Consider the following 25395-nt stretch of genomic DNA (forward strand, 5'->3'; position numbering starts at 1 on the left):
TTGATTATCTCTTATAATTAGGTCTATTTTTGTTTTTGTTTTGTCCAAGATAATGATTACCAACCCTGCCCTTTTCACTTCAGTTAAAGCATAATAGACTCTGCCCCAACCCTTAATTTCAAATCTTTGTATGTCTTTCTGTCCAAATGCATCTCTTACATACAACATATTGTTTGATTCTGGTTTCCAATCCATTCTTCTGTCCATTTCTGGTTCTGTAAGTTAGCTCATCCAACTTGCATTCAGTTATGATTACTAACTGAGCATTTCCCTCTATCCCATTTTCCTCTGTTTATCTCTTCTCTCTCTCTGTGTCTCTCTCTCTCTCTCTTTCCTGTCCCTCCTCAAAAGTCTGTCTTGCTTCTGACCACTACCTCCCCCAATCCACCTTCCCCTTTATAATCTTCCCCCCAATATCTCTTATCCACTCCTCTCCCATCTCCCAACTGAGTGTGCATATATATTCTTCCCTCTTTGAACCAATTCCAATGATGTTCAAGCATTACTTGACACCCCCAACCCATTTTCCCCTCCACTTTAAAAGCTCTTTCTTTTCATCTCCTTTATGTGCCCTGTTCTACCTCTCCTTTCCCCCTTCTCCCAGTGCATCCCTCCTTCTCATCCCTACATTCTTTTTTTGGAGATCCTCTCAACATAATTGACTCACATTCATGCCCTCTGTCTATAGAAACTCCTTCTAATTGCCCTAATAATGAGAAAGTTCTTAGAAGTTACATGTATTAACTAGGTGTGTGACCTTGGGCAAGTCACTTAACCCCCAATTGCTCTCCAAAAAGAAAAAAGAAGTTACATGTATCATCTTCCCATATAGGAATGTAAACAGTTTAACTTCATTGAGTTCCTTATGATAATTCTTTTATGTTTACCTTTTTATGCTTCTCTTGAGTCTTGTGTTTGAATGCCAGATTTTCTATTCAGCTCTGGTCTTTTCATCAGGAATGCTTGAAAGTTCACTATTTCATTAAATATCCATTTTTTCCTTGAAAGATTATACTCAGTTTTGCTGGGGAGTTGATCTTGGTTGTAATCCTTTGCCCTCCTGATAATCATTTCAAACCCCTCCACCCCTTTAATGTGGAAGCTGCTAAATCTTGTGTGAGCCTGACTGTGATCAATGATTTTTGAATTGTTTCTTTCTGGCTCTTTGCAGTATGTTCTCCTTGATCTGGAGCTCTTAAATTTGACTGTAAGATTCCTGAGAGTTTTCATTTGGATGGTTGGTGGATTATTTCAATTTCTGTTTTACCCTCAGGATCTAAAATATTGGTGCAGTTTTCCTTTATAATTTCTTGAAATATGATTTCTAGGTTCTTTTTTGATATTTGTTTTCAGGTGGTCCAATAATTCTTAAATTGTATCTCCTAGATCTGTTTTTCAGGTCAGTTGTTTTTTCAATGAGATATTTCACATTTTTTCTATTTTTTTTTCATTATTTTGACTTTGTTTTATTGTTTCTTGAATCTCATGGAGTCATTAGTTTCCACTTGCCTAATTTTAATTTTTAAGGAATTTTTTTTCTTCAGTGAACTTTTGTGCCTCTTTTACCATTAGGCCAATTCTGTTTTACTGTGATATATTCTTCAGTATTTTTGGTACCTCTTTTACCAGCTATTAATTCTTTTTGCAATTTTCTTGCATCTCATTTCTTTTCCCAATTTTTCCTCTACCACTCCTATCTCTTTCTTTAGCTTGTCCAACAATTCTTTTTTTTTTTTTTTTGCCTTTTGGAGGGCATCTGGGGTTAAGTAACTTGCCCAAGTTTACACTCTAGTTTGTGTGTGTGTGTGTGTGTGTGTGTGTGTGTGTTAAGTGTCTGAGCCTGGAACCGAACTTGGGTCCTCCTGACTCCGGGGCTGGCACTTTACTCACTGTGCCACCTAGCCTCCCCTTGTCCAAAAATTCTTGTTGGCCTTAAGTCTAATTATCATTTTTCTTTGAGGCTTTGCTTGTAGGAGAGGAGAATTCAGGCAGGAATCATGGGTCAGCTAGAAGATCTGAGATAACAGATGTGATTTCTTAGAAATGGAGACGAGAAATTTGGAGATACATACACAGACACAAGCTAAATCAGCTCAGTCTGGAGGCCATGATCCATCTTTGCTACCATCTGCAGTCTGAACAGATCCTCAGTTCCTTCCTTTGCTCACAGCTAAACACAGACTGATGGAATTCCCTACCCAAACTCTTCATTCTCACAGAAACACACAAGCAGGACACACCCTTTTGGGATCAAACTTAATAGAATGAACCCAAAAGAAGGCATGTAAACACACATAAAGTAGCCTGCATGGTACCCATCTCACATAATATGTCATTTGGTACTTCATTTGTTTTGAGTCCATATTCCAGCTTAGCTGGTGATGTTCAAAATCATCTAGAACTCAGTTTCTACCAAGCTAACATATCAGATAAGAATATTAAAAGTAGAGCATTTCATCAAGACTAAAACAATTTGAAAAAGAATAGGGAGAACACTTCTCTCAGCACTCCCTCTGGGGTTTGGGTTCTGGTTCCAGGATATTTCTTATAGTGGGGGAAATAGTCTCCTGTAAGGCTCATGTTCAGAGTGTGGGGAAGGCATGACATGTTTCCTTCTGGACCAGAGGTTGGGAAAACACACTCCTGCAACATTTGGTCACCTGCTCAGAATGTTTGCTGCTTTCCACCCACCTACTTTCAGGAAGCTCTCCACTCAATTCACCTTACTCTTGGCAACCAAAAAGCAGGCTGCATTGTTGCTGTCCCTTATTCACCAAGGGCTGCCATAAAATGCTTCTCCATGTGGCTCCCTTTCTCTTCTCCCTAGAAGTCTCTATTACCTTCCTGATACAGACATTTTGGGAGGCAGGTACACAGTTTTAAAATTATTACACTCCTGGGCACCTCAATCAGACCTATCTCTGAGGACCAGGGCTTCATGGGAAATATTGTCTTTCCTCTCAGATGTAAGGGAAAAGATGCTCAGGATTTGTAATTGTTGAGTTCTCTAGGATAATCAAGACTAGAGTTTAGAGCTAGTTCTTAGAGATCATAAGACATGCATGAGCTTCTGCCAACAAATTGCGATGGTTTGTCAGAGCAGTCAAGGGAAGGCAAGATGTCAACCAGATCACCAGCACAAGGGGCTTCTTGCTGCTGCTATTTGTAAGCTAGTCTGTCCTTTAACAGGAAGGGAGGACACAGCTGCTTTACTTCTGTCTTCCGTAGCACATTCACACCTTTTTTCCCAACATGACAAAAAAAGCAATAGGTTTGGATTCAAGAGGAGATCTGGGTTTGAGTCCCAGCTCTGATAGTTAGTTACTGTCTGTATGACCTTGAGCAAGAAACTTGACCTTGCTAAGCCTCAATTCTCCCATCTGTAAAACGAGTATGCTAGTATTTATACTACCTACTTTAGATGATTGCTGTGGAAAAAGTGCATAGGATTATAGACTAGAGCTGGAAGGGACCCCCGAAGCCATCTAGTTCAGACACCTTCTTTTACAGCTACAGAAACTGACGTCCTCATGAGACTGACCAGTGGCTTGCCCAAGTCCTTTCTGCTCCTGAGCTATTATGTCAGTTAGGGATAAGTGAAAGGACGGGTTGGGCTAATGACAGCCCCAGTTAAAATTCAATAACAAACATCTACAGCTGACCTCTCTGCATGCTTGTTGGGCTTCCTATAGTGGGTAGGAAGTGGGAACAGAGGAGAAGCCTGGTTGGGATATTAGTCTGGATTATAAAGATTGGGTAACTATGTCCAGACAGAAGGAACTCAGTAAGCATTGCCATCTCACCTAAACAAAACTGACTGAAATATACTACACCCATTAAGTGTTTCCTTTTAGGGGTGTGCATGTGTGTATGTGTGTGTGTGTATAGACACATATATGTATGTGTATATATCCATTGATATATACATATGTATGTATGTGTGTAGACACATATGTGTATGTGTATATATCCATTGATATATACATATATGTATATGTGTGTGTGTATACTGGTCCTCAGATGACAAACCTAACATCAGCCTCAAGGACTTGCTTCTTTTTCCATGACAGAAGCATGAGAACAAAATCACACAGTCCCACTATGCCCATTACCCATCCACAGAGCTACAGGGATCCATCAGCATCCTTTTGGGGAAATTGTGGTATTGTGAATTTTTGTTGTTATTTTTTTCTTTTTTGTCTTTAGATAATTTTTATTAATTTGTTTACTTTTAGTTTATAAGATTCTATTCCACAATTCCTTGAGTTTCACATTTCCCCCCCCCCCCCATGGTGGAATACAGTCAAGTATAGAATCTGTAAATACTTGCACATTAGACATTAGTCAGATTATAAAGATGAATTGTATCAGATGGAATGAAAAATGGTAAAGAAGTCATAAAACCAAACAAGAAAAGGAAAAAGATCAGGTACTTTGATTCAATCTGGATATAAACTCAGTTCTTTCTAGTTCTTTCTCTGGATGTAGACATTTCTCTCCATTATGAGTCTTTTGGGATTGACATATCACTGCATTGCTGAGAAGAGTCCAGTCTATCAGAGTTGGTCATCACACATACATTGTGTCTGTAATTGTGTACAAATTTCTCCTGGTTCTACTCTTCTCACTCAGCATCAGTTCATATAAGCCTCTCCAGGTAAATGTGAAGTTCAGCTGCTCCTCGTTTCTTATAGCACAATAGCATTCCATAACATGCATATACCACAACTTGTTCAGCCATTCCCCAATTGATGGGCACTCCCTTAATTTCCAATTCTTTGCTACTACAAAAAGAGCTGCTATAAATATTTTTGTACATATGGGTCTATCTCCCACTCCTATGATTTCTTTGGAATATAACCCTAGGAGTGGTATTGCTGGGTCAAAGGGTATGAAATTGTTTATAGCCCTTTAGGCATAATTCCAGATTGCTCTCTAGAAAGGTTGGATCAGTTCACAACTCCAACAGCAATGCTTTAGTGTTCCAATTTGCCCACATCCTCTCCAGCATTTGTCATTTTCCTGTTTTGTCATCTTAGCCAATCTGACTGATGAGATGTGGTACCTCAGAGTTGTTTTGATTTGCATTTCTCTAATCAATAGTGATTTAGAGCATTTCTTCATGTGCTTATAGATATCTTTAATTTCTTCCTCTGAAAACTACCTCTTCTTATCCTTTGACCATTTATCAATTGGGGAATGATTTGTATTCTTATAGATTTGACTCAATTCTCTGTATATTTTAGAGATGAGTCCTTTATCAGAGACATAGGTTGTAAAAATTCTTTCCCAATTTTCCACTTCCCTCTTAATCTTGGTTACATTGGCTTTGTTTGTACAGAAGCTTTTCAATTTAATGTAATCAAAATTATCCATTTTGCATTTTATAATGCTCTCTAATTCTTGTTTAGTCATAAAGTCTTTCCCTCTCCACAAATGTGACAGGTAAACGATTCCTTGTTTTATGAGACTGCTTACAGTATCAACCTCTATACCTGGATCATGCACCCATTTAGACTTGATTTTGGTATATGGTGTTAGATAATGGTCTATGCCCAGTTTCATTGGAAATATATAGGAATGCTGAGGATTTATGTGGGTTTATTTTATATCCTGCAACTTTGCCAAATTTATTTATTGTCTCAAGTAGTTTTTTACTTGATTCCCTAGGATTCTCTAAGTATATCATCATATCATCTGCAAAGCTTGGTCTCTTCTTTGCCTAATTTGATTCCTTTGATTTCTTTTTCTTCTCTATTTGCTACTGCTAACATTTCTAGTACCAGATTGAATAAGAGGGGTGATAGTGGACATCCTTGTTTCACCCCTGATCTTATTGGAAATGCTTCTAGCTTATCCCCATTACATATAATATTTGCTGATGGTTTTAGATAGATGCTACCTATTATTTTAAGGAAGGCTCCATTTATTCCTATACTTTCTAATGTTTTTAATAGGAATGGATGTTGTATTTTGTCAAAAGCCTTTTCTGCATCTATTAAGATGATCATGTGGTTTCTCCTAGTTTTATTGTTGATATGATCAATTATACTGATGGTTTTCCTAATATTAAACCATCCTTGCATTCCTGGAATAAATCCTACCTGATCAAAGTGTATTATTCTTGAGATAAGTTGCTGTAGTCTTTTTGCTAATATTTTATTTAAAATTTTTGCATCTATATTCATGAGGGAGATTGGTCTATAATTTTCTTTCTCTGTTTTATCTCTTCCTGATTTAGGTATCAGTACCATATTTGTGTCATAAAAAGAATTTTTAGGACTCCTTCTTCAGTAATTTTCCCAAATAGTTTGTAGAGTATTGGAATCAATTGTTCTTTAAATGTTTGGTAGAATTCACTAGTAAATCCATGTGGCCCTGGAGATTTTTCCTAGGGAGTTGACTGATGGTTTGTTCAATTTCTTTTTCTGAGACGGGGTTATTTAAGTAATTTACTTCCTCTTCAGTTAATCTGGGCAACTTGTATTTTTGTAAGTATTCATCCATTTCCCTAAGATTGTCAAATTTATGTGCATACAATTGGGAAAAATAATTCCTAATTATTGTTTTGATTTCCTCTTCATTGGAGGTAGATTCACCCTTCTCATTTTTGATACTCATAATTTGGTTTTCTTCTCTTTTTTTATCATATTGACTAATGGTCTATCAATTTTATTGTTTTTTTTTCATAAAACCAGCTCTTAGTTTTATTTATTAATTCAATAGTTTTCTTAATTTCAATTTTATTAATCTCTCCTTTGGTTTTCAATATTGCTAATTTAGTATTTAATTGGGGATTTTGAATTTGTTCTTTTTCCAGGTTTTTCAATTGCATGCCCAATTCATTGACCTCCCTTTTCTCTAATTTAATCATGTATGCACTCAGGGATATCAAACTTCCCCTAAGAACTGCCTTTAATGCATCCCACAAATTTTGGTATGTTGTCTCATTATTATCATTCTCTTGAATGAAATTATTGATTGTTTCTATAATTTCTTGCTTGACCCACTCATTCTTTAGGATTAAATTGTTTAATTTCCAATTTGTTTTTGGTCTGTCTTTCCATGGCCCTTTATTGCATATAATTTTTATTGCATCATGATCTGAGAAGGATAGATTTAATATTTCTGCCTTACTGCATAGAATTGTAAGGTTTTTATGCCCTAAAACATGGAATTTTTGAGTATGTGCCATGAACCACTGAGAAGAATGTATATTCCCTTTTATCCCGATTCAATTTTCTCCAGAGATCTATCATACCTGTCCTCTCTAAAATTCTGTTCACCTCCTTAACTTATTTCTTGTTTATTTTGAGGTTGGATTTATCAAGTTCAGAGAGGGGAAGATTAAGATCTCCCACTAGTATAGTTTTGCTATCTATTTCTTCCTCTTAATTCCTTTACCTTCTCCTCTAGGAATATGGATGCTATATCACTTGGTGGATATATGTTAAGTAGGATATTGCTTTATTCTCGATGGTGCCTTTTAACAGGATATAGTTTCCTTCCTTATCTCTTTTAATTAGATCAATTTTTGCTTTTGCTTTTTCCGAGATAAGGATTACTACCCCTGCTTTTTTTTTTACTTTAGCTGAGGCATGATATATTTTACTCCAGCCTTTTACCTTTACCCTGTGTGTATCCCTCTGGTTCAGATGTGTTTCTTGTAAACAGCATATTGTAGGATAATGGTTTTTAATCCATTCTGCTATCTACCTCCGTTTTATGGGAGAGTTCATTCCATTGACATTTACAGTAATGATTGTTATCTGTTTCTTTCCCTCCATCCTATTTCCTCCCCTGTTAATGCTCATATTTTTCCCCTTCTCCCTTACTCCCTTAATAGTTTTCCTTTTGACCACTGCCTCCATCAGTATTCCCTTATCAGCCCCCCTCCCTTTTCCTCCCATTCCCCCTTACTTCTTCCCTCCCTACTAACCACTCCCCCCCTTTCATAGACCTTTCCCCTTTCTACTGCCTGTAGGATATTTTTATAATTAATGAAGTATGTTATTTCTTCTTTGCATAATTATTGTTGTTATTATCAGCGGTAGTCATTTCCAGAACTGCCTATATGTTTAACAACCCTAAGACACTTGCAGCATGTATGAGCATGACTGTCTCTTCCCTTGTCCCTTGTTTGCATGTATATAAACATTGGTGCTAGCCTGAGTGTGTTACATTTGAAGGATGTCTGAGGATCCACGGAATCTGCATGATGCATCAGAAACCTTTCCTCAGCAGAGTGGGATTATACTTTGCATCATGGTCTGACAAACACAGGAGCCCCCCAAAGGCCTTCCATCCTTCCAGGGAGTCCTGGAGCATGGTAGAGAAAGGGACATGCTGACATCTCACCTTCTGTCTCTGGTCCCCTCAACTAGAAGATAGAGATGTAAAAATGGAGTGAGGAGACAGCTGAATTTTTTGTTCAGCCAGATTCATCTCCCTCCATTCTTTTGACTTTTCCTTAAACAAGTGAGTGTGATTTCTGGAACATATGCAGCCATCTTTCACAAGACAATGGAATGCAGCCTCCCAGAGGAGAGGATATATTTGTTGGCATGAGGCACGTATGGAGGGGGAGAGGTAGGGAGGGGAAAAATTATAACAAACATGTCAAGATGATGATATGCCTTGGGGTTTCAGTTCCAGAGCTGAAAGAAACTTGTCATGCCCATAATTGTCTAAAGCCCAGCTCAGATTGCATAGTGAAGAAAACAAGCTCCAGACTCCATCCTCTCCAGGACTGTTTGATCTTTCTGTCTCCCAGAAGTAAATTGAATGTAGCTAGAGTCCTTTGGTCAGTTTAGCTATGGAATGAAAGGAGCCAGATGCTTTGGCTCACTGTCATTCCTATCCCAAACCTAAAAATTGCTTTTTGCCTATATGTGAGACTGTATTAAGCACCTTACCACACAGTGGCAGACATGGCCACTGCCTTCAGGGAGCTGAAAGTCTATAAAAGATATTACTGATTCAGATGAATGCAAAAAAAAAAAAGAGTCAAGCAGAATAAATGCTTAGCAATTGTAGCTGCTGATATTTATATAGTACTTTAGCAAAAAGTTATCATGTTAAAGATAAAGTTATCCTCACAATAACCTTTGCCTAAAGGAGCCTACAGAGCACTGGAGGAGACAACATGTACATATGTACACATATACAAACTACATACTGTGTAACTACAAGTCAATGGGCAGAGAGCACTAGCAGCCCAGGGATAAAGAAAGGCCACATGTGGGAGTCTTTGATGTGAGCTTTGAAGGAAGCTAGGGATTCTAAGGGACTGAGGTGATGAGAAAGAGCTTTCTAGGTGTGGGCAATGTCCTGTACAAGGGCATAGAGATGGGAGACAGTACCATGTGTGAGTCACAGTAAGTTTATCAGTTTAACTGAATGCATGAAGGGGAAAGGTGTGTAATAAAGCTGCAAAAGTAGGTTGGAATCAGGTTGTGAGAGGATTTAAATCCTAAGCAGGGAATTCTGTATTTGATTTTAAAAGTAAGAAGTAACCACTGGAGTTTATTGAACAGATCAGGGACATGGAGAGACATATGCTTTTGGAATATCCCTTTGGCTATTCCAGTATGGAAGAGAAGGATCAGCGATAGGGAGACAAACCAGGAGGCTACTGCAGTAGTTCAGTCAAAAGGTGAAAAAATACACAAGTAAAAAACAAATCTATTTGTCGACTTGTTCAAAGTGTTCATTAACACGATCTCCATGGCTAGACCAACTGTATTTTATTTTTTTTATTTAATCAAATGCTTTATTAACCTCTAGTTTACATCATTCATTTCCGCCAGATTTTGAGTTACAAATTTTCTCCCCGTCTTTCCCCTACCCACCACCCCAAAATAGCGATCCCACAAGATATCCCCTCCTCCAATCTGCTCTCTCCCATATCTTCTCCCATATCCTCTCTGACTTTCCAGTAGGGCATGGTGGATCTCTATGCCCCAGTGCTGGTATATCTTATTTACCAGTTACATGTAAAATAATATTAATAATAGTATAAATATATATGTATATATATATATTTTAAACATTTGATTTTAAAACTTTGGATTCCAGATTCATTCCCTTCCTCCCTTGTCACCCACCCTTACTGAGAAGATAAGCAATTCAGTATAGCTTGTACATGTGTAGCTATGCAAAACATTTCCATAGTGGATATATTGTAAAAGACTGACTATATTTCCCTCCCTCCTATTGCACCTCTCACTTGTTCTATTCTCTACTTTGATACTGTCCCTTTTCAAAAGTGGGTGCTTCCAACTTCCTTCTACCCCCCCCAGCCTGCCCTCCCTTCCATCATCCCCCCTCTCATCCCTTTCCCCCCTACTCTCCTGTAGGGTGAGATACCCTATTTAGTGTGTATATCATTCCTTCCCTAAGCCAAATTCAATGAGAATAAGGTTGTCTCATTCCCTTTTGCCTTCCTGTTCTTCCCCTCCACTGTAACCATTTTCCCTTGCCTCTTCTATATGAGATAGTTTACCCCATTCTGTCTCTCCCCATCTCCTCTCATTATATTCCCCTCTCACCTCTTAATTTAACTTTTTAAGTATCATCCCTTCCTATTAAATTGGCCCTGTGCCCTCTATCTATGTATACTTGTACATATATATATATATATATATATACACATTCACATATGTATTCATATGCCCATATACCCTCCCATATAGACATATATATGTATGCATATATGTGTGTGTGTGTTTCTATTCCCTTCAGCTATTCTCACACTGAGAAAAGTTTTATGTTACAATTATCGTTTTTCCATGTAGTGATGTAAATAGTTCAACTTTGATAAGTTCCTTATGATTTCTTTTCCCTGTTTACCTTCTCATGCTTCTCTTGCTTCTTGTATCTAAATGTCAAATTTTCTATTCAACTCTGGTTTTTTCATCAAGAATGCTTGAAAGTCCTCTATTCCACTGAATGACCATATTTTCCCCTGAAACATGATACTCAGTTTTGCCAGGTAGGTGATTCTTGGTTTTAATCCCAGGTCCTTTTCCCTCTGGAATATCATATTCCAAGCCCTTAGATCCCTCAGTGTGGAAGCTGCCAGATCCTGTGTTATCCTGATTGTGTTTCCACAATATTCAAATTGTTTCTTACTGGCTGCTTGTAATATTTTCTCCTTGATCTGGGAACTCCAGAACCTGGCTATAATATTCCTAGGAGTTTTCTTTTTGGGATCTTTTTCAGGAGGTGATCCGTGGATTCTTCAACCTCTATTTTGCCCTCTGGTTCTAAAACATCAGGGCAATTTTCCTTGAGAATTTCTTGAAGGATGATTTCTAGGTTCTTTTTTTGATCATGGCTTTCATGTAGTCCAATAATTTTTAAATTATCTCTCCTGGATCTATTTTCCAGGTCCATGGTTTTCCCAGTGAGAATTTCACATTGCCTTCCATTTTTTCATTTGTTTGGATCTTTTTAATAGTATCTTGATTTCTCATAAAGTCACTAGCTTCCATTTGCTCCATTATAATTATAAAGGAATGATTCTCTTCAGTGACCTTTTAAGATTCTTTTTCCATCTGGCAAATTCGGCTTTTTTTAAGGCATTCTTCTCTTCATTGCCTTTTTGAGCCTCTTTTGCCATTTAAGTTAGTCTGTTTTTTAAGGTGTTATTTTCTTTAGTCAGGTTGTTGACTCTCATTTCATAATTTTCTTGCATCATTCTCATTTGTCTTCCCAATTTTTCCTTGACTTCTCTTATTTGCTTTTCAAAATCCTTCTTAAGGTCCTCTGTGGCCTGTAACCAGCTCATAATTTTCTTGGAAGCTTTTGGTGCAGGAGTTCTGTCTTTGCTGTCTTCCTCTTTTTCCATGCTTTGATCCTTTTTGTCCCCAAAAAGGTCTGTAAAGTTGGGTTGCTCTGCTTGCTTTGCTTCCCTCGTTTGCTCATGTTGCCACTTAATTACTTGACTTTTGGGCTTTTACCCTGCTACCAGACAGGGTAGCTTCGTCCCAAAAGCTGGGGTTTTTTCAGCTGCTGAAGGTATTAGTTGGGTGCCCTCTCTGAAGCCTCCACATGCTCTGGCAAGCTGGTCACACACCCCAGGATCTCCACCCAAGACCACAATCCAGATCCAAGCAGGTTAAAGGAAGAGCGATTAGCCCTCAGACTGGTCTCTTGGCCCCCCTAGAGCCTTCAGGCCAAGGAACTGAAGTAGCCATGTGGTGGCAGCTGCATGGCCACTGTGCCTCAGTCGCTTCTAGCCCAGGGGCTAAAGGCCGACCGCACTCCTGAATTACTGGATCCCGAAGTCAACATTGCACTGACCTCTCACTTTATCCTTAGCATCTATGTTTTGATAATTCTGGAAACTGCCACAGCTACTGGTGATCTGAAATCCCTCCAGTTGGCTGCTGGCCAGGCCTGCCCTGAGGCTAAAACCTCTGGCTCTAGTGGGGCTGTGGTCAGCTCCCAAAGCACTGTGCTTGCTGCTTCCTTCCACCCTGCTGGACTGTCGTCACCTGGAGGTTAGCTTCTCTGTGTCATTTTGTGGGTTCTGTACCTCCAAAGTTTCTTCAGAATCACCTTTTACATGAATTGGAGGAGGTGGAAGCTGAAGCCCCGAGGAAGTCCTGTTTCTACTCTGCCATCTTGACTCCCAACCAACTGTATTTTAGGAACAAAATTGGCCTCCTTATCTAAAGTGAAGAACAGTTGGCTGAGTTCAGGGCTGCTAGGTGGCACAGTGCATAAAGCACTGGCCCTGGAGTCAGGAGGACTTGAGTTCAAATCTGGCCTCAGACACTTGATATACTTACTAGCCATGTGACTTTGGGCAAGTCACTTAGCCCCAATTGCCCTCAAAAAAAAAACCCACCAACAACAATGGACTGAATTCTCCTTCATTAATAAGAATTATGGTTTCGGACCAAGGCACTTCTCACCTCTCCAGGTCTCAGTCTTCTCATCTGTAACAAAGGGCTATTGGACTATATAGCACTTAAAGGTCACAAAGCCCTTTGGATGCATTCATATCTAATTCCTACAACCTTGTAAGATAGGTTATTATTGTCCTTTTTTGAGCAAACTGCTCAGCATCACACAGCCAGAATCATAGGATTATAGGCTTTGGAAGGGCCAGGTCACCCAGCCCCAGCTCAAACCACAAATCTCTTCTATAACAACCCTCACAATTAGTCATGCAATAACCATATGAAAGATCTCTGGTGATGGGGAATTCACTCCTCACACCCCCCTTCTCCCAAAGGCAATCCATCTTTAGAGCTGCTCTAATTATTATGGACAGTTTCCCGTATATTAAACCAAAATGTTTCTATCTATATATATTCTACCTATTAGGCTTACTTCTCCCATCTAGGGACAAGTAGAAGAGTAGAGCTTCCTATATAACTTCAGATGCTTGAGGTCTATTACCATATCCCTATTATGTATTCTCTCCCTAGATTAAACAGCCACAGTTCCTTTATCTTTATACAGCCTGGTTTCAGTCCTTTATCCATTCTGGCTGCCCTCCCTTGGATGCACTCCAGCTTTTTCACTTTCTGCCTGATTATGGCTCCCCAAGTGCACACAGAAGTCCAGAGGTGGTCTGATTTGAGCAGACAGAGTGCAGTTGCCTTACCACCTCTCTCACTTTGGACATCTTAATTCTATTCACATAGACTAAGATTGCCAGAGTGTTTCTGGCTGCCCTGTCACACAAGCGTCTGCTGAAGCAGACACTCTGCTAAAAACAGAAGCACTGACCAACTGGGGACCTGCCTTGCTGGAAATTTAATTGTTCAAAAGGCTGAGGAAGCAGTAAGGAGACCGCTATTCTGGGCCTCGTTCCGACTCATAAGTAGGGTCTGGTTACTGAGACAGAAATGCCCTGAACCTTGAAAGGAAGAGATCACACCACAGTCACACTGCCGATTCATTTGGAGACTGTGGTCCACTTTCATGTGAACAACTTTCTAGCCACGTCTTTCTTTAAAAAAAAAAAAAAAACTACGCATACAATTGCTGTGGTTGCTTTAAAAAAAAATGGTTTTAAGCCCAAATTCAGGACATAGTACACAGTAACCCAAGGACTTGAATCCAAGTCACAGAGGATTAATGTTGCTGTTTTGTCCTTTGTTTTGAAGAGGACCAATGACATCATGGGTGATGTGAGAGGAGACCATCTCTTCAACCTCTTCATTTTTTTGTTGTTGTTTTTTTTGCTAGGGCCAAGCTCCCCTCCCCCTATACTCTGAGATGGAGTGTGCTGACTCTGTCTGGTGTTGTGCCCTTTATACTATCAGCCCCTTCATTTTTAAAACAGCAAAGGAAGCCCCAGACAAACGGAGTGACTCACCAAGGTCACAGGCCACAGGCCAGTAAAAGAGCCTGAATTATGAGGAGAAACCAATAATGATCTAATCAGATTGCACAAGAAGCTGTCAATTCAAAATTTTCAAGATTATTTAAACTATAGCTTAACATTCACTATTATTAATACTGAATGTCACCCTAATGTGTATTGTGCCTTGGAGATATTAGCCAATGGCAGTATGAAGCCCTAATTAAAAGGCATTTTGAATCCAGGCATCCATGAGGAAAAACTTCAACTATTTTTAAAGTTATGAAATTTCACTAAATTTTATAAGTGCTGAGAAGCTTATGATATTCCCTATTTAATATGCAAAGATGAAAAGCCACACCTCATTGGAGAAACCCTTGTTCTTTTGCCATAGTAAATGTGGCTAAAATAATTCACAGAAAACAATAAGGACACAAACTAAAACACATTCTTTCGTCAGCAAATACAGTTTGAAGGCGCCTTGAAAAAAAAACCGAAAGTTTGTTGAAACACACTAGAGAAGAGTCAGAATTTGAATTCAGCTCCTTGTATGACTTTTTTCCACTGTACCAGTCTGGTACTGGACGTTTCTATTTCCATATAATGATAAAATTCTGTGATTCTGTGGCAAAGAGCCACAGAGGAATTATTTTAAGATCTTCTCCAAGAAGATGCTGCTTTGACAGTTTCTTTGACTTGCTTACCCTCAAATTTTCTCAGGCCCAGCTCCACTACCTTGATTCCTGGGGCTATCAATTCAAGTTCAGAGAGTAAAGGTAGGCCCCAATTGCTCCCGGAACATTTGGGCAATTTATCAAACTTAAACGACAAACAGTGAAGGGAGCTTGTTGTTTCTATGGTGGGTAATAAGCTTTGGTGTTCTGAAAGCCCTTCACAAAAATTGACAGCAATGAACATCTAGTCTCTGCTTAAATACCCTCAGTGATCAGCAACTCACTACCTAACAAGGTAGCCCATTATACTGTCACAGTTCAGTAAGTGAATACTTTCTAGGGCATATTAGGGTGTTAGGCAAGCCTTGAAGACACCAAGTAATGGCAGAATAAAGATATGAAATAAAAGTTATTTTCATGTTGATTTTTTTAAATTAAAAATATTCCATGATACTCATGTATATGAGTAATAATAAATAAAACAAAACAAACAGAACAAAAGAGGAAAACTAGGAGAAAGAAAAAAAGATAGAAAATACTATGCTTTTATGTGCACTAAACTATAATTCTTTCTCTAGATGTGGATAGCATTTTCCATCATGAATTTTTTGGAGTTTCCTTAGATTATTGCATTACCGAGAAGAGCCAAATCTATCAAAGTTAGCCATTGCACAATGTTGCTGTTCCTGTGTACAATGTTCTCCTGGTTCTGCTCATTTCACTCAGCATCAGTTAATTTCGTATTTATTTCTAAATATATTAAAGTTCAATGTGTTAGTCAACATGGCTGCTGTCTTTGCTAAGCCTTCCTTGTACCTAGACTTATATCGAGTCTGCCAAATCACTCATTGCAATAACAAGTATAACAATATCTAGGTATCTTTTTTTTTTCTTTTTGACTTTAAAGATTCTTTAGTTTGCTTTCATTCCCAAATCAGTCCAGGTATTATAGAGGACAGCCATCTCTAAAAGAACTGGTAAAATGATTTCTGTGTTAAATCATCAGCTTTTCTTTATACTACCAAAAAAACTCAGCAGTAAGAGCTAGAAAAAGAAATTCCATTCAAAACAATTGCAGAATGGATGAAATACTTGGAAATTAAAATATATTATGTATATAAATTATATGAATGCAACTATGAAATATTCTTTAGAGAAACAGAGGAAAAAAACCTAGATAAAAATACTAATCAGAAAATTTCTGAGTTTCTGTGTCACAGCTACCAGATTTGCAAAGAGGACAAAAAAAGGAAAATTATTATTATTGGAGATTCTGCAGGAAGACAGGCATAGTGATGGATATACTCTTGATCTGGAGCTGTGAATTGGTCCAACACTCCTGGAAAGAAATTTGGAACCACATCCAAAAAGTTGCTAAACTGTGTGTTTCTTTTGACCCAGCTATGCCACTATTAGGCCTATGCCTCAGAGGTCAAAGAAAGACCAAAAAACCCATATGTATACAAATATAACAGCTCTCTTTGTTGTAGCAAACATATGGAAACTAAAGGAGTGCCCATCAATTGGAAATTAGTGAAAAAATTATGGTGTATTAATGGAATGGAATGGAATTGTACTATTAGAAATGAGGAAATGGATGGATTCGGGAAAACCTAGGAAGACTTGTATGAAATGACACAGAATGAATTGAACAGGGCTAGGTTTAAATTTGAACAAAGAAATGACCAACCACAACTCCAATGCGTCAATAATTAAAGCGCTATCCACCTTCTGACAGAGAGGTGATGGTCTCAAGGTGCAAAATGAGGCATAATTTTTAGATCTGGCCAACCTGCTCATTTAATTTGCTTAGTGTGCATGTGTGTTACAAATTTGTTTTTCCTTTAAAAAAATTGGTGGAGGAAGGAAGAGATACTATACTATTATGGAAATAAAAGAAAAGAGGGTCAGTGAAGCATTTACAAAATGTACAGAAGAGAACAGAATGAAGTATAGAAGAAAACATGAGCAGACCAGCTTTAAAAGAACATATTGAATTTTATTAAATACTTAAATGGAAATTAAATGTCATAGAAATTTTAGTTTCATGTATAATCTTCATTATCTATTCTACTTTGTATGTAGATATGCTCATTTTATTTGATGTTTAAGTTCAGAATTAAAAAACAATTGTGCCAAGTCCCTGGGTAGGCTGCTGAATCGAACATAAATGGTCTTTTGGGGGATCCAGCCCAGGACAGTGGAAAAAGCAATACATCATGAGTAAGGAGACCTGAGTTCCAATCCTCTTACTCCTGCTAAGAAATCAGGTGACCTTGGACCATTTCACTTCCTTAGGTTTGAGCTTTCTTAACTAGAAGTTAGTTGGAGTGGCTGCATGATTTTTGAGATGCTCTCCAGTTCTAGATAAAATTATAGTATTCCTTTCATAAGGAAAATGTGATAGGAAGAAAAGGAAAGGATGAAGACTGCTTGTATTTGTTATTGGACTTTCACAGCACTGAGATTCTCCCAGGTTCCTGTCAAGATGTTCTATCCCGAGGTATATGAATAAAAGCAAGAATGCAAAATATACTGACATTATAAGATCTATTAAGGACTTAGAACTCTTTATGATATCTTGTCAAAGGTGATTTGATCTTTACTGTATAAGACTACTTTTATTTACCCTTAATTCTATTGTATTCATTATGTTTTCACCATTATTGATATTCTCGTCTTTCACTTAATTGCCAATACCTTGCTTCTGTTGCTTACTACCTATGTGACAAATGGTGGAACCACATAACCTCCCTAAATTTCAGTCCCCCTCATCTCTAAAAGAAGAAGGTTGAATGATATGACCTCTGGGGCCTTTCCCTACTTCCAGCTCAACAGTCTAATGATTCTAAATGTAGATTGTATATTTCTCTTCTATCCATCAATTTCTCTTCTTCAAGTCTGATATACCAGCTCTTTCTGGTAAGGTCTCCATTTTAAAATTTCTCTTTCCTCCCTTACAGGTACAAAGGTTTTAAAGGCAACTGTTCCATGACCTTCATTGATCAATTTAAAGCCCTGCATCAGTGTAATAAGTATTGTGAAATGCTGGGGTTAAAATCCCTTCAAACCAATAACCAGAAACAGAGGAAACCTGTCATCAGCAAAAGCAAAGTTCAGCCACCCACCACCCCTGCCAAGAAGGCAGGGGCCAATGCCCCCCGCAGAGAAGAAAATAGACTCCAGAGTTAAGTCACCTGCTAGCAGAGAGTAAGAAAGAAGAGCAGAAACCTCATGCAAGAGGGACTTCACAGTCAGTTATAAGACTGTATAAAGCAGTGCCTTAAGATGCTTTGGAAACTATGACCTGCTGCCATTATTGGAATGTTGGCAGGCTAGGACCTGTGATAGACTTAACTGGGAAAACAAACCCAACTGTCCATCCGTGATAGTCCCCCCTTTGTACAAACCTTTCAGCATTTTTACCAATGTCACATCTGTGTATGTTTTGTTGTGTTCTCAAGGACTTGGTGTCAGGATGGGACTATCCCTGGCCCTACTGCCTTCCTTACTTCCCACTCAGAGCTAGATCAGTGAGGCTATGGCATTCAGCTGCTATATAAACCTAGAATACGAATGACTCTCTATACTGAAGTTTGCACTTAGTGCTGATTACTAGCCTTGTTGTGGAAATTTTTCAGTAATGATGACCTTTTTCATAATTATTTGCACGGTTGTCACCCTTATGAAACTGACAACCAGGTGGACTTTTCTGTTTAATTAAATTCCTATTTAAACAAAAGCAAGCTGTGTGAGTGCTTGGATCATTGCCGGCATCTTTTCTGTGTAATTTGTACCACAAGTCAGATCTCTTGGGTTTAGTAATCACCTAATAAGGTGACCTACTCATGTGGCATTTCCTTTTTAAAACAGAAAAGCTCTAAAAATGGACATCTGCGGTTTCTCTATTCTTGAGTCTCCACTTGCAAAGGTACAAACTTTCGATTATTTTCCATAAATCCAGAACTCCAGAGATTGATGACTCTTTCACTGATTACACAAAGATCTATAAACATTGGGCTGTATTTTCTCCTTTATACACAGGAGGGTGTTAGCTCTACACCCTTCTGGGTTTACACTGTCCCTCCTCACATTATGCCTTTCCTTCACTATCACCACCCCAACCAAGATCTCACTAACCATTTTTTTTTTACCACTTGATTATGACATTTCTTTCTGAGCAGTTAATGGGAAAATGAAACAAATCTGGTGATTGTTGATGGGATGAGCCAATGTCAAATGGCTAGACAGATTTGCTGGTATCATGTCCATATGAACAGACATGCTTCACCTGGGACATCAACACTAAATTTTCCAGAAGATACCTACATAGGACTTCCTTTCTATGCTATTGAAAGAATGGACACTTCTTTGGAGTAAGAGGAGGAATTTTGATGGGATTCTAGAAGCTGTTTGGAGTGATCGGAGAGTATTCTTCCTCCATCAGGGGTAGGAGTTGTCATGGAGGAGCTGATTTAGGGTGTGATCACTGAGGGAAAAAAGTGTACCTCAGAATACCGTGATAGCAAGCGCCCTAGCACACCCAGAATGGCCTGCTAGTGCAGGTTCTTTGATTGCTTTGCTAAAGGAAAGATAACTTTTAAAGGGGTCAACAATCTGACTTTAATTACAGATAAGTAGAAAATACAAGCAGAGAAATTAGCACAGATTCAACAAACAGGAATCGTATTGTTTGAACAAAGTCACATAACCACCTACATACACCACTGCATTTGGGGAGCACAAACCTCTGAGTAGTTGGGGGCATTTAACAAACGGCTACTCAGAGTCCCATCCAGGGAATGAAAAAGTCCTTCTCATAAGCGAACCCCCAAAGTAAAATGCCAACTTCCCAGAATATATAAAAAAGACTTGGCCTCAATGGCTCAGAGCCAGAAGGCATAAAATCAACTTGACTCAGCACAGCTGTGAATCATCAGGGTTCAAAGAAGATTAATCCTTCAGATGTTTACAATTTAGCCCCGGCCTAGGAAACTGAACTCCAGAAAAACACAACAAAAAATCCCACTTTGCTTATGCTTACAGGTATCACTAGGTTTTTTCTATTCCTGAAGAATTGGCCATGCCAATCAATGGAGCCTTGGGTTAAGGGAGGAAGGAAGTGTGCCCCAGGGTAGTAGTGCGTTTGGTACTCTCTGGATTTTGGTGCCCTAGGGCAAAGCCCAGGTTTCCTGGGCTATATTACCAATTCTATTTGTAAAGTTGATTTTTTGTACCCGAGAGTAAGACATTATATTTATCCCTATTCAATTTTATTTTTTCATTTCAGTTTAATGTTCTAGCCTGTCAAGATGTTTTTATATCCTGTCATCCAATGTGTTAGCTTTGCTCCTAACTTTGTGTCATCTGCATATCTGAAAAGGATCACATTTTTTTTCCTTTTATCTAAGTCAATGATAAAAACGTTGAACAACAAAATGCCAAGCACAGATCCCTTGGTCATTCCACTGGAAATCTCCTTATGACATGACACTGAGCCATCAATGATCATTCTTTGCATTTGTTCATTCAAACAGTTCTAAATCCTCTTAACTGTAGTACTATGGAGCCTTTATCTTATCTATAAAACAACAGGAGATAAGTGTTAAGTGTTTTTGCTATAATCAAGTCGACCTGTATCTGCTGCATTCCCCTGTTCTACCTGTCTAGTAATACTATGGAAGAAGCAAATGAGGCTACTCTGGCATGATTTCTTCTTGACAAAGCCATACTGGATTATTGAGGTCTTCATCTCTTTTTCTAGCTGTTTACTAATCATCCCTTGAATAGTACATTGTAGAATTTTGTCAGGATTCAGAATTTAGTTCACTGAGCTATACTTTACAAACTCTACCATTTTTGGAAAGTCAGAACATTTCCTTTCCTCAGTACTGTGATACCTCTACTATTCCTGATTATCCCAAGAAATACTTCATCTGGCCTCCTGATGACCTGAACTCTTCAAAGAGAACTAAGTGTTCTCAGATCTCTTCTTAGCTTACCTTGGGCATCAACTGCATTAGCCAAGAATCTTTCCCTTACCAGAGAAATGAGAAACAACCGAAAAAAAAAGAGTTGAACCTTGCTGCATTTGAGATCTCCACTATCTATTCATAATTTTTCATTTCACCTTGAGGAGAAGAGTTCTTATCCCCTTTTTGCCCTTTTCTCCCAAAAAGAAAGACAAAAACAAAACAAAAAATTGTTGTGTCTTCTTTGAATCTACCATTCAGCCTCAGCTGATTCTGAGCTTAATTGTTCCCAAGATTATTTTTTTTCAAATCAAGTCACCCTTTAGTGTTCATTTTCCATGACTTGACTTGGTTTCATGCTCTATATGGCTTTTTAAAATGTAAGTTTTTTAATGAGTTCACTGTGCACCAACATAAGCCTCTTTAAACAACTAATCAGAATTATTTCCCTTTGTACCTTTAGAATTTCATCCTGGTCAACTTCCCTTATTTTTTCAGACTGATTACCCCTGCAGAATCTTAGTTCATGGCATCCTATGTGTCTTTTCTTTGAACTCTTTAGAAATCTGTTCTGGAAATCCAGATCCCAATATGAAATACCACCTTATTTGGGAAATTGTACAGTGTGTAATCCCAAATTGCTCTCCTGGCATAAAAACCTATCTGAAAAAACAGTAACAACACAAAGGTTCTCCTGGTAATGCTGTATCTTGGAAACAAGATTGTAAATCCTGGGACATCAGTCTCTGAAGAATTAAAGTTGTAGGCTACTCAAAGGGTAATGGAGAGAGGAACGTATGGTAGACATGAGTAGGGTGCAGCATATTTACAATGGTGACCAGCGGGCAGGAAGGAAAGTACACCATCTCACTCAAAGAAGCGTGTGCTCAAAACAGAAGTGAGCCAGTCATGCGGCATAATGTGAGCAGTGACAGATGAGCAAGCCATGTGCTACACTGGTACCCAGGAAATGTAAAAAGAAGCAGAATAATGCTTCCAGCATGCTGGCCACATCCTGTGTGGAGATCTCTGGGAGAATATGGGTAAGAATCATACATGGTCTGAAGGTATTGTAATTTGTACCCGTGGAAGGAAGGCCCTCACTGATGAGATCCCAGGCCCATAGAAGTAGTCGAGAGCTAGAAGCCAGGAACCTGAGAGACGGCTCTTTTTTATCCCACTTCATTTGTCCTCCTCCTGTGCTTTGTATGGTATATTCCCATAAGCATGGCACGGTCGCCTCCATTAGAATGTAAGCTCCCTGAGGGCAAGGATTGTTTTCCCCTTTTCTTTCTGTTCCTCTAGCTTAACACAGTGCCCTACACATATCAAGCATTTAACAAACGCCTTTTACTTGCTTGACCCCTAGAACTATGATGGACAACTCTAGTCCCACTTTTTGCCCCACCTCTTTACTGGTGACTGGGCAGTGCCTTAAGCAGGTGGCTCCATAGGTGAAGGAAGTGAGTCCCAGCAAATTGATGCTGAAAGCACCTTGAGGCTTTTATAACTTTTTTGTTGTTCAGTCCTATCCGACTCTTCATGACCCCATTTGGGGTTTTCTTGGCAAAGAAAAGTGGAGTGGTTTGCCATTTCTTTCTCCAGCTCATTTTACAGATGAGGAAGCTAAGAATAACAGAATTAAGTGACTTGTCCGAGTCAAACAGCCAGTAAGTATCTGAGGTGGGATTTGAACTCAGGAAGATGAGTTCTTCTAATTCCAAGTTTAGTCCTCTATCTACTAAACCATAACTGCCCCTTATCAGCCTCTAATTCCTCCCACCATCTCTATATAAAGAATAAGATTGTCCCTTATCTCTCACACACTTACTAACGTGCCCCCTTAGGCTTCTTTTTAGTGTCTACACTGGGCCCCTACCATTCTCCTTTCAAGGCTGCCTATGATGCTACTACCCAATTTTACCCAGTTAAAAATAGTGGGGAGCAGGGAAGAGGAGGAAGACCCAGAGTGATGATGTGCTCATCCTCTCTGGCAGGATCTCCTCCTTTCTCCCCACCCCTACCAATCATCTTTGGCCCTCAGTCCCCCCTAGGGATAGTCTTGGGTGGGATTGTTTTGCCATCTGCCCAATCAGCCAAATCATGACCATCTTCTTCGGAATTAATTGTTATTCCTCTTGTATTGGAAAATAACAGAGTGCTCACACTAAGGGCTCTATTACACAAAAGGTCCCAGAAATACACACGTTGTTTGTAATTGCTTCAGAGGGCCAAGGCTAGTAATAGAATGAGATGTTATTGATTTTCCAGTTTTGGCCAATGAGTGTGCTTTATTATTAGATATATTAAGGATCCATAGACTGAAAATATCCTCATGCTCCACCCTTTCTCCTTCCCTCTGCCCATCCTCCCTCCCCTGGCTTTCCTCAAGTAAGTTAGCTAGGATGGCCTTAAATGCAGCTATTTCTCAGACTTACAAGCCTGTTCCTTCTGACTGCTCTCATGACTGCATATATGCCCAAGGGCATTCTTTTCATGTAGGGCTCTGTCATGAAGCTATATTTATGACTTGGAAGTCACAGTAGATGAATGTTTCATTAACATGCGTTTGGTGTCCCTGGAGTTGGGTGCATCTCTAATAAGGATGGCAGAAAAATCACAGCATCATGCCAATAGCATAAGAGCCTGGCTGCGTCTCACCCTGGATGGATGGGAAGCTTTTCTGAATATTCCAATCCCTCCTTGCTATACCCACACCTCCTTAGAGATGCTTCTGATCATCCCTGTAATTAGAGCCAAAGATTCAATAGGATTATTATTTAAAATGAATGCCAGAAGAAGTAATTATTTTCTAATTATAAAGTGCTCTCTTTTCTAAATATATAGATGGTTATGAGTATGCTTGCGTGTGCCACACCAGTCAGGAGAGAGTATGCTGACAAATGGCTTTATTCCAAAGGAGCTGTGTAGCCCCAAAGCAGAAGGGTTGACTCAATTGAAGTCATTTTGGGGTGCAGATGCCACTTGGACTAGAATGTTAAAAAAAATAAACAAAATAAGAAACACTATTTTGATTCTGCATTGTAGCGAAAGGGGGCATCGTCTCCCAAATCTCTCTCTCCCCACACATCCAGGATCCTTTGAGAAGCTCCAGAACAGCTTGGTGGCAAGGTTGGGGTCGATTAAATTATTTAGTGAAGTGAGTCACAAATTTTATTGACAAATTCCTGTGTTGCTGATAGATATTTATAAGCTTGATTGAAAACATTTTAAAATTTCACTTTTCTAATAGCGAACAAAATGGCCCCAAGTAAAATTTCCAATTAGCTACTAAATCTAAAACTCCATGCCAGCTTTCATTTTAGGTGCTAGAGATTCAAGGCTGCAGCAAGCTCTTTTTGATATCTCTATGGCTCTCACGAGTTTGTGGCTTTTGGCATCAAGTAATGACCTTGTTTTCCCAGTCTTCACCGAGCTTTCCTTAATTACCTCTACTTCCTACCCAGGAGTTCTTCTGTCGATTTCCTCTGCTTCCTACCCAAGAGTTCCTCTGTTGATTCCAGCCACTTCTTTCACCTTTTTTCTTTCTTTCTTCCTTCCTTCCTTCCTTTCTCTCTCTCTCTCTCTCTCTCTCTCTCTCTCTCTTTCTTTCTTTCTTTCTCTCTTTCTTTCTTTCTTTCTTTCTTTCTTTCTTTCTTTTCTTTTTTCTTCTTTTTCTTTCCTCATTAGCCTTCCTAAGTTATTTCCTCCCCAATTTCAAGCACATTTGAATACTTCTCTAATTTCTTCCATATTATCACCCTTCCACATATTGCTATAATCTTTCATTTTTCTCGTGCCTAGAATACATATGACAGAGTTGCTTCCATTTTCTTCCCTTGGCCCTTTCATTAGTTCTTCCCAATTTTCCTAAATCATTTCCAGGAAGGTCCCCAATGAATGACTCTTAGCCAGGCCATTGACCGATTCATTTCTTCCTGCTCATACATTTTGAATAGCAAGAAACAAAACAGAATTGAAGAGTGGCTAGAGGTCTCAGTGGGAAGGTTTAACATGAGAACATAAAAATGGCCATATTGGATTAGATCCGTGGTTAACTGAATTCTGTCTTCAATCTCTGACCATGAAATAAAGGACAGTTTTGTACAAAGGTGTGGTGCTATACCTTGTAGTAATTTCTAAATGGCAGAGATATATTCAAAAGATCACTGCCTTCCTTTGTGTCAAGAACTTATACAGACTCTCCTTAAACATTTTCACCTACTCAGTCAAAAGGGAAATTTTATATATGTATGTATATAATATGTATGTACATAAACACCTGTATATGTATAATATACATATGTGTATTTATTCATATATATATTCATCGTCATGTATATATGTGCCAAAATATAACTTTGGAGGTAGTCATCTCTACTGGTTAACTACCCTCTATTTAAAGGAATAAATTGTAAAACCTCAT

The 25395-nt window shown here is 38.7% G+C and overlaps 1 protein-coding gene across 1 annotated transcript in view; it reads left to right on the forward strand.

The window, feature by feature from the left end:
* LOC138173541 (alpha-protein kinase 2-like) overlaps positions 1-25395 on the forward strand; it is a 168856-nt gene that overhangs the window by 141699 nt on the left and 1762 nt on the right. Inside the window, 3 exon segments of the mRNA XM_069103579.1 lie at positions 17961-18156; positions 18158-18207; positions 23487-23770. Of these exon segments, the coding sequence (XP_068959680.1) occupies positions 17961-18156; positions 18158-18207; positions 23487-23770 (530 nt within the window).

Source organism: Petaurus breviceps, unplaced genomic scaffold, assembly GCF_028583685.1.
Source record: "Petaurus breviceps papuanus isolate PSGF00001 unplaced genomic scaffold, PetGlider_PUasm1.0 129, whole genome shotgun sequence".
Classification (NCBI taxonomy): Eukaryota; Metazoa; Chordata; class Mammalia; order Diprotodontia; family Petauridae; genus Petaurus; species Petaurus breviceps.